This window comes from Thermobia domestica, chromosome 11 (genome assembly GCF_964235325.1).
Source record: "Thermobia domestica chromosome 11, izTheDome1.hap1.1, whole genome shotgun sequence".
NCBI classification, from domain to species: Eukaryota; Metazoa; Arthropoda; class Insecta; order Zygentoma; family Lepismatidae; genus Thermobia; species Thermobia domestica.
Window position 1 is genome coordinate 88,464,393 of NC_137464.1, and position 16,753 is coordinate 88,481,145.

General features: G+C 35.6%; 1 protein-coding gene across 6 annotated transcripts in view; it reads right to left on the reverse strand.

Moving 5' to 3' along the window:
• Positions 1-16,753, reverse strand: part of Pkc98E (Protein kinase C) — a 281,404-nt gene that overhangs the window by 21,388 nt on the left and 243,263 nt on the right. For all 6 annotated transcript variants that reach the window (XM_081730782.1, XM_081730780.1, XM_081730781.1 and 3 more), the window contains 3 exons: positions 15,945-16,070; positions 9,743-9,897; positions 8,268-8,406 (listed from right to left, as the gene is read on the reverse strand). In XM_081730782.1, the coding sequence (XP_081586908.1) occupies positions 8,268-8,406; positions 9,743-9,897; positions 15,945-16,070 (420 nt within the window). The remainder of the gene's footprint in view (positions 1-8,267; positions 8,407-9,742; positions 9,898-15,944; positions 16,071-16,753) is intronic.

Consider the following 16,753-nt stretch of genomic DNA (forward strand, 5'->3'; position numbering starts at 1 on the left):
CCCGGAGGTTCAGTGCCGCGTTCACAAAAGCTCTCCACTGACTTCTATCCTTAGCTAATTGGATCCAGTTTCTACTTTGTATTCCTATCTCTGCGAGATCCATCTTAATATTATCCTCCCATCTGCGCCTAGGTCTTCCTAATGGTCGTTTTCCTATGGGTCTACCAGTCAAGACTTTGAAAGCGTTTCTACTTTCTTCCATTCTAGCTACATGACCTGCCCACCTAAGCCTCCTAGACTTCATGACCCTAACAATGTTGGGTAAACCGTATAAACTATGTAGTTCCTCGTTATGAAGCTTCCGCCATTCCCCATTCTCGTTCCTCTTGGGTCCGAATATTCTTCCCAGGATCCTGTTCTCAAATACTTTCAGTCTATGTTCTTCCCTCAGAGTAAGCGACCATGTTTCGCAACCATACAGAACAACAGGCATGATTATCGTTTTATATATTTTAAGCTTCAAATTCCTCGACAGAATTCGCGACGACAAGAGATTTTGAACCAAATAGTAACACGAATTTCCTGCTTTTAGTCGACATTTAATTTCTTCGTGAATATGATTTTCATCTGTTAATATTGATCCTAAATATTTGAAAGTATCCACTTTATCAAAAGTATTATTTAATATTTTAACGCATCCACAATTTGCCGTATTACGGTCCCGACGCACTTCCATGTATTTAGTTTTCTCTGCATTTACTTGTAAACCCATGTCCTTGCAAGCGTTTAATAATATCTCTGCATTTATTTCTACTGTTCTCCTATCATCCCCTATTAAATTTACATCATCAGCATATGACATAACCTGGTGAATGCCGTTCAACTCTAGGCCCTGGTTGCTATCTTTGATTTTCCTTATGGCGTATTCCAGCACAAAGTTAAATAATAATGGCGACAACGCATCTCCTTGTTTCAGGCCATTTTCGACGTGGAAGCTCGTTGACAAAAATTTTCCTACCCGGACTTTACTTTGGGATTCACTTAAACATATCTTAATTAATCTAATTAGATTTCTCGGTATTCCAAGCTCTGTAAGAACGTTGTATAATGTTTCTCTCCTAACCGAGTCGTAAGCCTTTCTAAAATCAATAAATAGTTGATGTACCGGGGTATTGTATTCCCACTTCTTTTCGAGTATTTGGCGAATGGTAAATATTTGGTCGATAGTTGATCGATTTCGTCTAAATCCGCACTGATAATCTCCAATAATTTCATCTGCGTATGGGGTCAATCTTGCTAACAGAATATTTGAAAGGATTTTATAGGATGTTGACAGAAGAGAAATGCCTCGATAATTATTACAGTCAGTTTTGTCGCCTTTCTTGTGAATTGGAACAATGATTGATTCTTTCCACTCTTGTGGCAATTCTTCCTTGTTCCAGATAAGGAGAATGAGTTTGTGTATCTTGTTCCACAATTTTTCGCCTCCAGCTAAAATTAACTCAGCCGGAATTTCATCTACACCCGGAGATTTGTGTTTCTTTAATTTCTTTATAGCGGCTTCCACTTCTATTCGATTGGGTTCTGGAATATACGGTTCTGCGGTGTGTATCTCCTTTTCTCCACGCACATTAGTGTTTGGCTGCGTGTTCAGCAAATCGTCAAAGAAATCTTTCCATCTATTTAAGAGGCTATCCGTATCAGTGAGAACTGTTCCGTCAGATTTCTTTAATATATCAGCACGAGGTTGATAGCCTTTCTTAAATTCGCTGATCCCCTTATACATGTCCCGAATATTTTTATTTTTACTATTATCTTCAAGTTCCTTAATTTTAGCTTTCAAAAAATCCCGTTTCTTTGTTCTAAAAGTTTTGGAAGTTTCCCGCCTGATATCTGCGAAATTTTGTGTAGTTGTTTCATTCGGATTTTGTAGCCACCGTAATTTTGCCTGTTTTCTCTTCTCTACTAGTTTAATGCATTCTTGGTCGAACCATGGTTTGTTCCTACGTATTTCCGCGTGTCCCAATTTTTCTATTGCTGAACTTTTAATGCTATCTCTAATTTCAATCCAAGTATCCTCAACACTAGTGCACTCAGAGTCTTCTAAAACCGAGAATCTATTCGAAACTTCCATCTGGTATTCCTCTCTTACCTTGCTCTCTTCTAATTTCTTTAAATTAAATCTCTCCGTTTTCGGACATTGAGGATTACCTTTATTCAACGATAATCTCTCCCGTATTATCGCTGCTACCAGGTAGTGATCAGTGTCACAATCAGCCCCTCTAAACGACCGGACGTCAATTATGCTAGATTGTCTTCTTCTATCTACTAAAACGTGATCAATTTGATTATGTGTTTTTCCGTCTGGTGATGTCCAAGTGTATTTATGAACGTCGCGATGTGGGAATTTTGTACTCTTCACGATTAGGTTTTTGGATGTTGCAAAGTTCACGAGTCTAACACCGTTGTCATTACTTTCCTTATGCAAACTTTCGTTCCCTATAATCGGTTTGAAAATATCCTCTCGTCCTACCTTCGCATTGAAATCCCCTAATAGAATCTTCATATGGTATCGCGGAATTATTTGAACTAGTTAGCGAAAACCTTTTGCTGACAATGTTGACAACTATCAGAAAAAAATCTGACGTTGCCATTTTCGGTTGAGGCCGAAACAGAGTGTAGAAGAGTGTGGCTGTACTTCAGGCAGCTTACATTATGAACTTTAGTGAAATCGTCACTCCAGCTGATATGCTGTTCCTATTCTTTAAATATTTAATAATAATAATAATAATAATAATAATAATAATAATAATAATAATAATAATAATAATAATAATAATAAACTATTCTTCAGCGGAGTTCCATTCTTCAACTGTATAGCATTTTTAGTATTTCTGTTTTTCATCTGAATAATTTTGTGTAGGTATGAACATTCGTAAGGAAAGTACAAGGTGGCGCCGAGCCGACTGACATTTCGAACTTGAATATTGCGCATGCGTAATAATTTATATTGGTTGGTGAGGATAGGAACCGAAAGAGAGAGAGAGAGAGAGAGAGAAAAAAAAAAAAAAAACGGCACGTTATATGATCAGTCGCAATGGAGCACAGAACATCATGTTACTTCAGTTCGTAGTTATCACGAAACTAAATCTGTGCCAGAAGTGCAACCTATTTTTAGACGAAACTTTAATTTTGGTCGATGGTAAAGTTTTTGAAGAGACTGGTAGCGTGTTGGATATGAAACACGTAACTCCAAGAACAGTGTGAACTCTTGAGAACGTGTAAAGACAAATATTAAAGTTTCATGCTCCATTGCGACTGACCATATAACGTGGTGCTCTTTCCTTTTTCGGTTCCCACCCCACCAACCAATATAAGTTATTACGCCTGCGCAATATTCAAGTTTGAAATATGTCAGTCGGCTCGACGCCACCATGTACAAGTGATTTTCCAATCATACCGTTATTATTTACAAAACATACCCAACAACATTCCCAAAATAAAAGTCTTGGGTAAAGATCTTTCCTTGATTTATTTATTTTATGAATATACGTTTCATTAAACATTGTTTTAATAATGAAGCTGTTAATAAACACCTTTTTAAAAAGTCTAGGTGTAGATATCAGGCAGCTGTACCACATTAGTAGAGTCCGGATTTTCATGTAATATCAACCCCCTAAATATGTACATAAATATGTAACAAAATCGCTTAAAAATATAAGAAATATGTAATATTATACAAGAATATGTAATATTACATATTTATGAAAACGTAATATTAACAAGCGTATGAGTATGCAATATTTAAACGAATTATGAAAATAAAAAAGAAAATCTACTACACTTTATCCTGCTTAATGCAAGTCCCCCAATGAAGTGAAATGCTTGAACAGCTGAGACAGCCATACATCACTGACGTGACTGATTGCAGGATAATAAAAATCAGACGCGAATGAAGGAAGATGTGAATCGGCTAGAGGGAAACAGGAAAGAACCGATAAAAGCAATGAATACAGCATTTGTACGTCAAAAATCTCATGTGGTGTGGTGTGGTCCCGTTTCAAATCTAGAACCTTTTACACTAAATGCGCATTTCCACTAATGAACATTTTTAATATGACATAAAGTACTTACAAAAGATGTGCCTGCAGTTCAACTGTGTGTTATTGCACAATGGGTTACAAGGTACATTTCCAAATGATCAGAAGTAAAATTTTGTCGGCGATCGGATAAAATATTCTTGTATGCAGAGAATGATCTTTCCACATCACATGAGGTAACAGAAGCGTATTTCAACAGGAGGATGTAGTTGGGGGAAATATCTTCAGGTGGGATTCTTGTTTCACCACTGAGAATCTCACACACTGCCAATAGGCTGTCGTAACCCGGGTTTCTTTCCAGCACTTCATTTAGTTTCTTTCGAACTTTTTCTCCTACATCTACTACACCTTTGCAGCAGTCTCTTTACATCCTCTATGATTTCCATGGATTCCGGAAGAGGCCGCCCAACAGTCTTCAGCTTTTTAATGCTTGTAGGTAGCCAACCAAAATTGGCTATGTATACGATATCACACGCTACTTTTGAGTCATTAAACAGTTTCTAAGCAATGCCAACTGATACAGCAGACTCCGATGGAAATGAATGAACAACAGTCTTAATTTATTAAAAATGTTCATTGTAGAAATGTACTGCCTGTATCCAAGTGCCCCATCGCGTTAGCACAGGCTCCGGAGGAAGTGGTACGTGTGGCAGTTGATCTCTGTAAACTTGAACACGTTGTGGCGCCTTAACAAACATTTTTTTCGTGGAAGAAACTAGTTGATTTACTTTGCAAAAATTGTCTTTCACCTCTTCAGCAACACGCTGAAGAGCATGCGCCATACAGGTGAAATGAATTAAGTGGGGGTAAAAAACTAAGTGCTCTAGCCGCTTTTAACATGTACGCTGCACTGTCTGTATAGAGAACAAGGACTTTTTCTTCCTGAACTCCTCCTGGCCACCGTTTACAAAGCGAGCAATCGTGGAATGATTCGTGCGTTGCAGCAATTTACTCGCAATAAGGTAGGATTTAGATGGACCATCTTCACTTAACTTTCCAATCACTAAATTTGCTACATAACGTCCCAAAACGTCTGTTGTTTCGTCCACAGAAATCCAAATATATGAACTACCTATTTCTGCCCTAATGGTATCTATAGCTTCCCTATAACAAACTTCGAGATAATACTTTCGAAGAGTGAATTTGTCAGGAATCCGACGCCCGCAGTACTTCTCCAGAAAAGCACAGTATTTTGGCACTTGAGCTTTGTTCCAAGGAATGTTTGCTGCTATCATTGCTTGGCACAAGTCTTTGAAAAACTTACTTACTGAAGTATCTTGATGCATTTGTGTCAAGAGTACTTTTTTTTTACTTTTATTTTTTATTTTATTTTATTTTATTATTATTATTATTATTATTATTTTTTTTTTTTTTTGCAGTTCGCAAATTTTTATTTCTTGCATGGAGTGCACTTTGTACATGTTGTTCTAACTGAGATTTCATTGAACATTCAATTTTTTTTTTTATCACACACTTGGCACAACACCACTTTACCGTCCGTAGTAAACGCATCATCGATAGTTACCCACGACCGCAATTTCGCGGATAAAGTTGAGGCAACCGGAGCCATTTCTAACTTCGACGGTCAATACAGAACACGTGCGTTTTGCAACTGCAATACTAGAGTACTGTCCTCCTGTCATTCAGTTGAACAAGCGAAATTCTTAGAAAGCTCAGGTTACCTGCTACGATATTGCCATTGTCGCCAGCTTCTTGGAACGAACTCTTGCAGTACATTCCTGGAAGCACACTAGCATACAGTTTTAACTTGAATTGTAGGATTTGCTTTAATCTTTTCTCCCGTCCGATCTCCGATAACAATCAAATAGACTTCATTTTAGGAATTTCCTGGCCAGTCGCCTGTCAGGTACGCGATCTGTCTTGCTCCAGAGTTGAGAATAAAGGGCGCTACTAATGTATCCAGGAGGGAGGATTTTTACTTGTTTCCTCTTATATTTCTTTTGTTATCGGCGAAAATTCTGCAAATCGTGGTTTGACAAATAAAAAAAAAGAAAAAAAGAAAAAGAGATATTTTCCTTTCGGTAAATAAACGAAAAGATAGACATGACAAAATTGAATCTAGATGCAAGCTTTGCACAGTTGGAGAGTTTATTTTTTTCTTTTAAATTAAAATTTCAGTAAACGCAAAATTTTAAGACAGTTTTATGTAAAAAATATGTAGAAACCAACGTAATATTGGTCAAAATATGTAAAAATATGTAATATGAAACTTGAGTTGAAGCACCTTACAGGTGTGAATCACAAACATTTAAGGATTTGACGAACCTACATATGAAGGAAAAAATATGTAATTACATACCAATCCGGACATTACATTAGTACTAAACGTACCGAAAAGTAGGCTGTCAAAGTGACGAAATTCCCAATTATATAGTAAAAATTTTAAGTAAAAATAATTTTATTGCAATGTAAAAGAACGAGAATAAAAAACAAGACAAATTTTCGAGATAAGAAAAATAAGATATAAATATAGATACATACTAATCGCTTATACTATTTTGAAACAGAGTCTTATATATGGATTGAAAAGAATGATTTGTTCTGCAAAAAAATATTGTTTTAATATTTTTGAAAACACATTTCAAAAGCTAAAATTATAACAGCTTCTCAGAATAATACTATTTGAGATGTATAATTAGTTTATAATAGTGTCATCTGTATGATATTCTATCAAATAACTGAACACTGCCCATCACTGTACGAATAACGTTGGGCATCTGGGCTAGTGCTGACTACTGAATTTATAACTCTGCCATAGCAGATCAGAGCTCGCGTTGCGAAAGGAGGAAAGCTTCCCAAAATTAACCTCTGGAACACTAGGTTTTTATCAATATCACTTCAACAGTTTTAAATAAAATGGGGATAATTAAAAACATCACTTTCAGATTGCATTGCTGCTACTTACAGAGTAACGTGGTACGGTGATGGACATACATGGAAGTGCTTGTTCATCCTCTCAAATGAGAGATTAGCTGGCGTCATTGGGCCTGGTAGAGCACTTGGTACCTCAACGCACAATAGGCAATTATTGCCATCTCTATCGAGGGGAGCTCAGCCTCCCAAATGACAATGTCTAATTTTCAGTCGGTCTATATCAGTTATAAGGTCCGGTAACGTACGATGTACCTTATCCATAAACTGAGGTAAGCAAGGGTTGGGACCCTGTTGCTACTACCGGAGAAGAGCAGCTACGGCTTCACTCTCAAACGGTGACCTACACGTACCATTGGGTCCGGGAGAGGTATACATTACCTAACGAGTACATGCTACCAGGATGCGAAATCGTAACAGTAGAAGTGAGAGAAGACAGAAGTGTAATAATAATAATAATAATAATAATAATAATAATAATAATAATAATAATAATAATAATAATAATAATAAAAACTAAGCATTGGTATGTTTCGACATGGAGAGTTTATATATATTTGAGCATCCATAATTATTAAACTACCTAAATTTAGAGACATCGCTAACCGCTAGTTCATCAATTAATTAGACCTACATGTCAAATTATGTTAATTATCCTCGTACATTAATTATTGTAATTAATTTGCAAGCTTCTGACAATAGTAGGATTTTATTCACCTCAAGTAAGTTTTAGTGAGACGGACTTTTCTTTCAAAAATTTAAGTGCGGTCAGTTCCCCTTCATCCCCCGAGGATTCCGCACCCTGCATGGTACCTCAGCATGTAAAAATGAGGTAGTTAGGGTTGTCTAGAAATGGGTCCGGAAGGCTTTTGCATATCTATCAAATGCATGAATAACAACACGTGCCAAAGGATCCAGGAAATAGAGGATGTGTGTATGTGGTACCTCAGCACGAAATTTGACAATGAGGTACACAGAACCAGGAATTACCATTTATTTTAAATAACCGGTCAAGTGTTTCCGTTTATCAAACGTGGTTTCAGACAGACACGGTACTGTGTGAAGATTTAATTTAAAACACTAATTATTGTTCATCACACTACGTAAGTAACGGATTTTTTTTTTTTCCTATGCTGTGATAACGCTAGTGAGATGATGATGATCGGAGTATTAACAATAAGACTAAATTAAAACGCAGAAGAAATAGTTCATTAACAGAAGATAAATGAAGTGGAGTGTTTGTCAATCCTTACGAGATCCATTTAAAATATGGACTACAATAAAGTCTATAGCAAGTTGATGTTAATCACTCTTACTCATACATTAAGATCTTACCTCTGGAGCTATGTAATCTGGTGTACCACAAAACGTTGTAGTGGTATTCCCATCCATGATTCCTTCTTTACACATACCAAAATCTGCAAGCTTGCAATGGCCTTCGTTATCCAGGAGAATATTGTCGAGTTTCAAATCTCTGTAAAAAGATAACAGTTTGAAATAAGCATTACATTCATGTGATCAACATTATGGCACGTAATCAAAACTGTCAGTGGTTAAGCGATATTTTCAGACCACCATTCCATAGCAATAAAAGTATTTTTTTTCTCTGTTCTCGGGTATCATCCCCTAAAATCTGAATAGATAGTTTCCGAACACCCTGTATAATGCATAATAGAACATGTATATACATAATATAATATATATCCATCTGAATCCAAGACGAGTTTTTTGCTATATTTTCTTCCCCAAAAATCTGAGGTCGTCTTGCTTTCGCGACATACGACATGGAGTGTTTCTTTACTGAATAGAGTCAAGAATTTCTATTAAGCTCTAACTTTATCCTCTTCCTCGCCTACCGCTTTAGCCTCGAACGTTCGCAGATTCTTGTGGAATCTTCCAATGTGGAAGACTAAGGGAGGTCTGTATCTGATTCGATTTTTAGTGTAGTTTTATAGTAAGTTTTATGGCTATTGTAATGAGTACTGTCAGAATCTAGAGACTGATCAGGGCGGCGCTGATTGAAAGTAATGGTAATAATCTTTGAACTTCTTTCACAAGCTATGAGGATGATCTCCAAATGTTCTTTTTTCGTCAATACCATTGCTCAACATATAACCAAGAAAAGGAAAGACAGCTTCATAATATGAAAATGAATACCGGAATGAAAAATTAATGGCGCCGTAGTATTTTTGAGAATTTTCCGTGTGGTTTCATATAGTAGACTATAATATCTCCATTTGAAAATTCTTACTTGCATCCAAGAATGCAGATTTCACGATCGGCAAAGTTGTTAATTTTCCCATCCTACTGGGACATTTATTTTTATTAGTGAGGCTTACAGTACAAGAAAAGGAGAAAACAAACCTTTATTTGGTACATTTTTTCCCTTTAAATATGAATACAGAGCTTTTCAAAGTGAAGTGAATGGTTAGTTTTCTTTTCTGAACAAGGTCAGAAAGAATTCCAAGAATTCAGTCACACGATACATAATTTTTCTTCCAGGACAAGTGCGAGTTGAATGTTCGCTCATAACGAATCTAATTTATCTTACATCTTTTGCTATCTTATTTTTATCTTACTCATTTTAACCTATTTCTATGTTATATCCTACTATGATCTATAAAGCCAATCGCAGAAGTGAATGGACTGGAAAATACCATTCAACAGATAAAATAACTGCAAAATTATTTTCAACAGACCAGATAAATACACTTATTTCATTAAAAAATATTTATTTATATTTTCCTCACGAAGCCATAATTTAATACTGCCGCTGAATAACACATCTCCATCAAGTAGTTCTTACTTACCTATAGATAACTCCATGCCTATGTAAGAACTGCAATGCCAGCGTCACTTCCGCTGCGTAAAATCGTGCCCGTGGTTCATCAAATTTCCGTGCTCGTTGAATTTGGAACATCAAATCTCCTCCATTTACATATTCCATAACAAAAAATAAGCGATCCTGAAAACAATACACGAATATAGTACAACTACTATAATACATATCAAAGAAATATTGATTGGATTTTATTTAATTAACTAAATATGTGAAAATGAAATCTTTAGTTTTACATTTCATGGATATGTCTACAGGGTAAAGAAAACAGATGATAAATGCCAATAAATGGAAAGAATTCGTGGGGAGAAAATGACAACCGAATTAGTTTTTAACAGTACAGGTTTTCGAAATCTATTACTGTATCTTAGTATATAGTTATAGGATATCTTGCTTACCGTACTTACCACCTGGCGTTATAACTCTCGAAGAGTTTTTACCTCTTTCACTATTTGCCTCTAATCTGTTGTTTCTATCTTTCTCTATCCATACTCGGATTTTCAGTGTTTGCAAATCGTACCACTGTCCAGCCAGCTGATTATTCTTTCTGTTGGAATAATTTCTTTTTTTAATTGCTTGCAGTCGCAATCCGTCGCCTTTCAGTCTCAATAAATGTCCTAGATTTCTCATTTGTTCTGATTTTGTAAATCAAACTATATCTTGGTTCTTTATTGCCATTAACTTCATTATTTCTGATTCTCCACATATTAATTGTTCTTTAATTGGTCCATTAAAAAAAAAAAAAAAAAAAAAAAAAAAAAACTTTCAAAAAGTCTTAGATTTCTTTCATTTTCTTTTGTAAGTGGCCTTATTTCTGAACCGGATGATATCGTTGTTGTGTTAGTGTATTGTAGATTTTAATTTTTATTCTTATATTTTTATTTTTCTAAACTTGTATGTCTGCAAAATATCTTTGCTGCCTTATTGTTTATTTCTGTAATGACAACTGTTATTGAATTTCCGTGTATGATTGTTAAGCCTAAATATCTGGACTTAGCAACTTTTTCAAATTTTTTTGTCTTGAATTATGGTAGATCCGTTATTCGTATCTGCTCACATTGTATTTTGTTTTCCTTATGATACTTTTAAATTCTACTTTATTTACTTCTTTTCCTAGTTATTGATATGTTTTCTTCATCTTTTAGTCCGTGGGTGCTAAGCACATATTTGTGTGTTCTTTATGCATATAGTTTCTCCACCTATTTTACGATTGCAGCATGTAATGCTATTATAAATAATGTTGAGAAGCTCTTACTCTGTTTCACTCTTTTATAATTTTTAAATTCACTCATTAACATTTCTCCTACCTTCACTTTTGCTGAGGTTTCTTCCAGTGTCATTTGAGTAAGTGTCACTTGAATTCTTCCATAATTTTAAATGATTGTTTCCTACCTACGCTGTCGAATGTCTTCTCATTACCTACAAAAAGTACATGTACTTTTCCTTCGTGATTATAGTGTGTTTCTGCGATATGCTGTAATTCAAAGACACAGTGCGACAATTAAGAAACGAGACTAAATTCTTTCTGTTTAATTTCTTCTTTGTTCTTGGTGCAAAATTAACCATCGGAAATTTGTCATAGTGGTAAATCTTCCACGTAACTTTAGACATATGTGCAGAAATTTTTAGCTCGGCCGGTCACCAATGTGGTGCGGCAAAGGATAGACCTGCTGTTGTGAAACATCGTCACCGAATGAAACAAAGAGTGTATATTATAATGTGAGGCTTAGAGAAAACTCTAACGGAAGCATTTTAGATGCTGAAAAATATTTATGAAGACAATTGTCTTTTTCGTTGCTGTGTTTTTTAATCGCATAACGGGACCAGTGCTAGCAGGGAGTCTGTAGAAGATGACAAGTATCCAAGTAGGTCTGTCAGAACAACTCAAATAATTAACTAAGTTCGGGATATCACTCTGAATGATTCGAATTGACAGTACAATAAAACTTCCCTTTACGTACACCTCCAATAGGGAGCTTTTTTGTTCCGCCAAAATATATGGATTATTACGGTACAGAACCCTCTCTTTAACGCACAATCTCAGTTACGGATACAGACAGCTTCCTTTTTCCAAGAATGTTTTCGTAACCACTTCTAAATGAACATGAATTATTCTCAGTTCATACGCATTTAGCATTAAAAAAATATATATATATTTTCCGTAATTTGAAAATAAATGTGTAAAGCAGCACAGTAGACAGAAAAAATCCATTCCCCACAATGTGAAATAGTCATAGGGCAACGACTTAATGAATTACCATGCAGGAAAGTTGCAAGCTGAACTTAATGTTTTTCTTTTCTCTTTCTACAAAAATTTTCAGTATTTAATATGTTCTTTATTGCGTTACTTTTACTTTTAGAACAGTCAGTGTTCGAATTAATGAATACTTACGGAGGAATGACATATACTTGAGAAGAAAATAACCAGTCATCAAATATATTTTGGAGACATAAAATCATCTTCAGCGATACTTTTGTTTCTTTACGGAGGGGATATCACTCTCACCTCGTACCTTGAGCGGTGAGTAATCTAAATTTGTGTAACCTCTGAAACGGACCTCTCATTTACGGAAAAAAAGTATCAGAAGTTCCACTGCATCAGATTATGTCGGGATGAACGAATAACGTGACTGTTCACCAAGTAATGACGGAGGTTTTAAAGAAACGGGAGCTACGTGCATGTTTTGTGCTTCATTTCCTAACGTAGGAGCAGAAACTGAAAAGTGCTCGTCATTGCCAGGCACACAATGCAGTGAATGCTCGTAAGTTTTTTGCCCAGAGTAACTCTGTTACCATACCCCGCCTACTCGCCAAACTTGTAGCCCTGTGATTCTCTCTCTCTCTCTCTCTTTTTTTTTTCATCCAGAAAGCAGTGACAAGAATCTCGAACACAATTCCAGTCTAGACTTCCGGGAGTCATTCGATAACTTATTAGTAGTTCAAAGCTGTGTGTGGACAAATGAGGTCCCTATTTCGAACAAACGGAGCACAAGATGATTCCACTTGTTATTCGTTTACTTTTTACAGAGTCAGTCTCATTTCCTTTGAACCTAAACCTACATAGGTACTTGTCTAATATTTTCTTTCTTATCTTTTCGTTAATTATTTCTGTTATGATCTTGTGTGTTGTATACAACTCCTCTTTGGAACATTCAGGCGTTTCTCTTGTTTGTATTGGTGTTATTATTCCTGTCATCTTTTTCTTTTTTCTTTCTATATTTCTTCTTTAATCGTGTTTCTTTCATTTAAGCTTCCGAGTGTTCTACACTTCTACTACTATCTCGTCTTCTCGTGATCTATTGTTCCATATTCGCACTTTTCCTTTGTTAGTTTGTCAACTTTTTCACTATTAGGGATTTTATTTCTTCCCTCTCTGTGGTTACCATACCATCTAGCTATATCTTGTTTAAAAGTATTCTGTCCACCTTTGTATTATTTCCCCTCTCACCTACTAATTCTTTAGTCTTGTCTTTATATACTAGATTTTTGTTAAGTATTCTATATTCACTAATTCTTCTAACTGCTCCATAACATTTTCTACTTCTATTATCTATCTATTAAAATGCTACAATACCAATTGAGGGCAACCGAGCTGTAACCTATAAGCTTAGCTTTCAAACCTTTGATTTACGGTTATTTGTGATTTCACGTTTATAACAAAGACAAATATTTTTAAAAGAGTGTACTTTAAATAAATTACTTAAAGAAATATTTTTCACAAAGTTTATCCTTTGAAATTATTGTTCAAAGGCCTTTGCCTTTAACAAGAATTCTCCGAAATGCAAATGAATTGTGCTGCCATCTTTGGAGTTCTTTTAAAATACATTTATATGTTTCTGGCCAATCCTTTCGACAATGAGATCTCGGAAACTACAAGCTCTAGAAAGATGATGTTTTCACTGATCGATTGCAAATTTCACGTAGATTGTCCAGTTCTAATTGAATATTTAAAAAACATGGCCAGTATTTCTTTATTACATTTTTACGGGTACATTGGAAGTGTTGAAATTTAAAAACAACAAAAAACTAGAGCAACATATCCTACGCATTATACATTCCAACTCCCCACTGTTGTATATATGGGTTGCATATGTCCCAGGCGTTTGTTTCAAGCAAATAATAATGGAAATGGAAGAATAACCATTTCTCCAGTCTAAGATGAACCTTAATTTTTGGAGTGTTTTGCCCAATGAACACCATATATAACTGACATTATAATTAATTGTGTATGTAGTGTATTTGCTTATTACATACTGCATGCAATAAGAAAGAAAACACTGGTCATACATGAATTAGAAACTCCAACCGGAAGTAGGCTCAAATCTTGCAAACTGTGCGAGATATTGAGAAAAAATAATCGAAAAAAAGTCTCCCCTTTATGATACCCCTTGGCTTTTTTTTTTAAATCAATACGTCTTTCACTTGTGTCTGTAAAGGGACATGTACAGATGTTGTGAAGAATGAGAAGGAGATTTATGCTCATACTGTTTTCTTATGTTTTCAAGTTTTATTAGCTTCTCTTCATAACTATATTTTTCATAATCACTTCTTGTATTCTTCTGCACCACTTTTTTTGCTTGGTCATGTTCTTACATTTTTCATCAAACCAGTTTCTACTTTCTTTCTTCTATTTTTCTTCGATATTATCTGTTGCAGTTTTTAATCCTGAATGTATCCTTTCCCATCTTTCTTCCATTGTAATACTCTCTTCTGTTGTATTCCATTTTTGTATTATTTTGTTTACCTCTTTTTCGTAGGCTTCTTTATTCCGTTTTCTGCTCCCTTTTCTTCTTGTTTTCTTCGAAGTATTCTGCATTCTCCTTATTTTGTCTTACAAGTGGACTTTGTGCTCGACAAACACCATGTGCGTGGGATTTCTTGGTGTTCTCCCGTTTCCTCTTACTTTACTTATTACACCATTGCATTCATTTATCATCACCGTCTCCTTTAGCCTACCCGGCATAACCGTTTGACGTAAACCTGAAAGATTTCATTTCATTTTTTTATTTTCCCTTAATCTGATTTTAGCAGATATAACCAGCGTCACAATTACAACTTGTGTGTGCTCAGATTTGAGTCAAGAGGAGACCAGACTGTCCCCTTTTGACACCCAATTATCATATTAAAATCTCACAGTTTTATAATCATGTTATTCTGGTTATCACGTCACATGCTTTCTTTAGATACTATTGAATTCTTCTTTGTCTTGGTCTTTTGTGGGAGCATGGACTAACACCATGCTTTTATTTCTGAAATTTCCTTAAATCCTCAGGGTGTCTATACGTCCATTTATTTACTATTATGATACAAAGTGGACTGGGTATTTGTTACAATGGTTAACCCATCAGTATGGTATGCCGAAGATTTCGGTTTAATCTTCCACTTTACACTCTTTTGTGTATCACTGAATTTGCACCTACAGAGGAACTGACGTGTTAAAAATCGGTTTTCTTCGTCTATAAATATTTATTGTTAGTTTAATTGTAGTGTACTTTATCTAATTTCTTTCCGTACTAAGAAGCTACACGTAGTTCCGTGTTGTTCTATTCTTCTGGAAGTGCAACTAAAAGTTTATTTCTCATTGCCTGTTCTTCCACAGCCACACTATTCTGTTTCTTCTATTCCAGTTAAGGTATTTACATTCCACACTGCCAGTGAAAGGTACATTTTTCTTCCCTGCTGTCCTTTTATCCTTCCTATTGGCAATAATTTCGTTCCCTGAACAATTTGATTTTTTTTTATAGGACAGGGATGTTAGCCCTGCACCCAACCCCCAACCTGGAGGATCAGGAGTTTTTTTTTTTTTTTTTTTTGTCAGGGTCCTCTTTCCTTAGCCTTTGTAGATCCCTCTACTAACTACAAGGCAGCAGTGCTGATTTGGTCCACCCCGGATATCTCCGGTACCTGTTACATCTAACAGGCGTTCCCCTATCCGCCACCTGGGGAGGCGCCTGGTGGGAGTTCAGCATCTCCCTATAGGATTAACATTATTTTTACACATTATACGTAAATAAAGACCATGACCGAGGACATCTGGTTTATGGTTATTTCTACTACAGATGTGGTTATTTCTACTACAGACTGCCGATCTGCACCATTCAAATATCACATTTACGGTACTTGTACTTCTGTAAATTGGTGTTACAAAATGAGAGAAGCAGCATAACACTTACCTTTGTCTGAAAGCATGAATGTAAGGCCGTCAAAAAGGGGTGTTTTGCTGCTAAAGCCAAAATCCTCTTCTCAGTCATTGTGCAGTCTACATCGTCATCTTGAATAATTACATCCTTCTTCAGAACCTATAACAGTAAGCATCATCCATTTAGTTTCCATGTAATTCTCTGCTGATACTAAAACAAAGCAACTGATTTTGTGTGGTTTAGAATTACAAACTCTTGTCATAGACTTCTAAAACTTTTATAAGTTTGGCTGTCTGTGGCGATAACAATTACAAATAAAATAGCTTCATTCCTATCCTCGCCTAATTAGATTAACAATAAAAAACAAAATATATTTAAATGAATAACGAGGCACACAAACATTTCTGACATATTTGCAGTAGGAAGAATCATCTGTTATACAAGGGCTCGTCATTTAATTCCCAGATTTCCCCCCTGAAAAAGTATTAATTGTAGCTCGGAATCCTCACCGCAGTTGTACGTAACAATATCTCATGATAACGTTACAGCATTATCGCTCATCTGGGCCAATGCAATGTTGAGTGAGATGAATTTGCGTGCAGTGTGTTATGTGGTCTGTATCAGATTGTGGAATGAGTGATCAAAATGAAATGAAATGAAATCTTTCATTTTAACGTCCCACGGTTATACCCTTTAGGCTAAGGGAGACGATGATTAATGCAACTGAATGATTATGGAAGAATTGGTGGAATGAGGTTGTGGAAAGAGACGGGAGTACTCCAAGAAAACTCACGGATATGATGTTGTCCACCAGAAACTTACTTGGCAAGGATCGAACCATA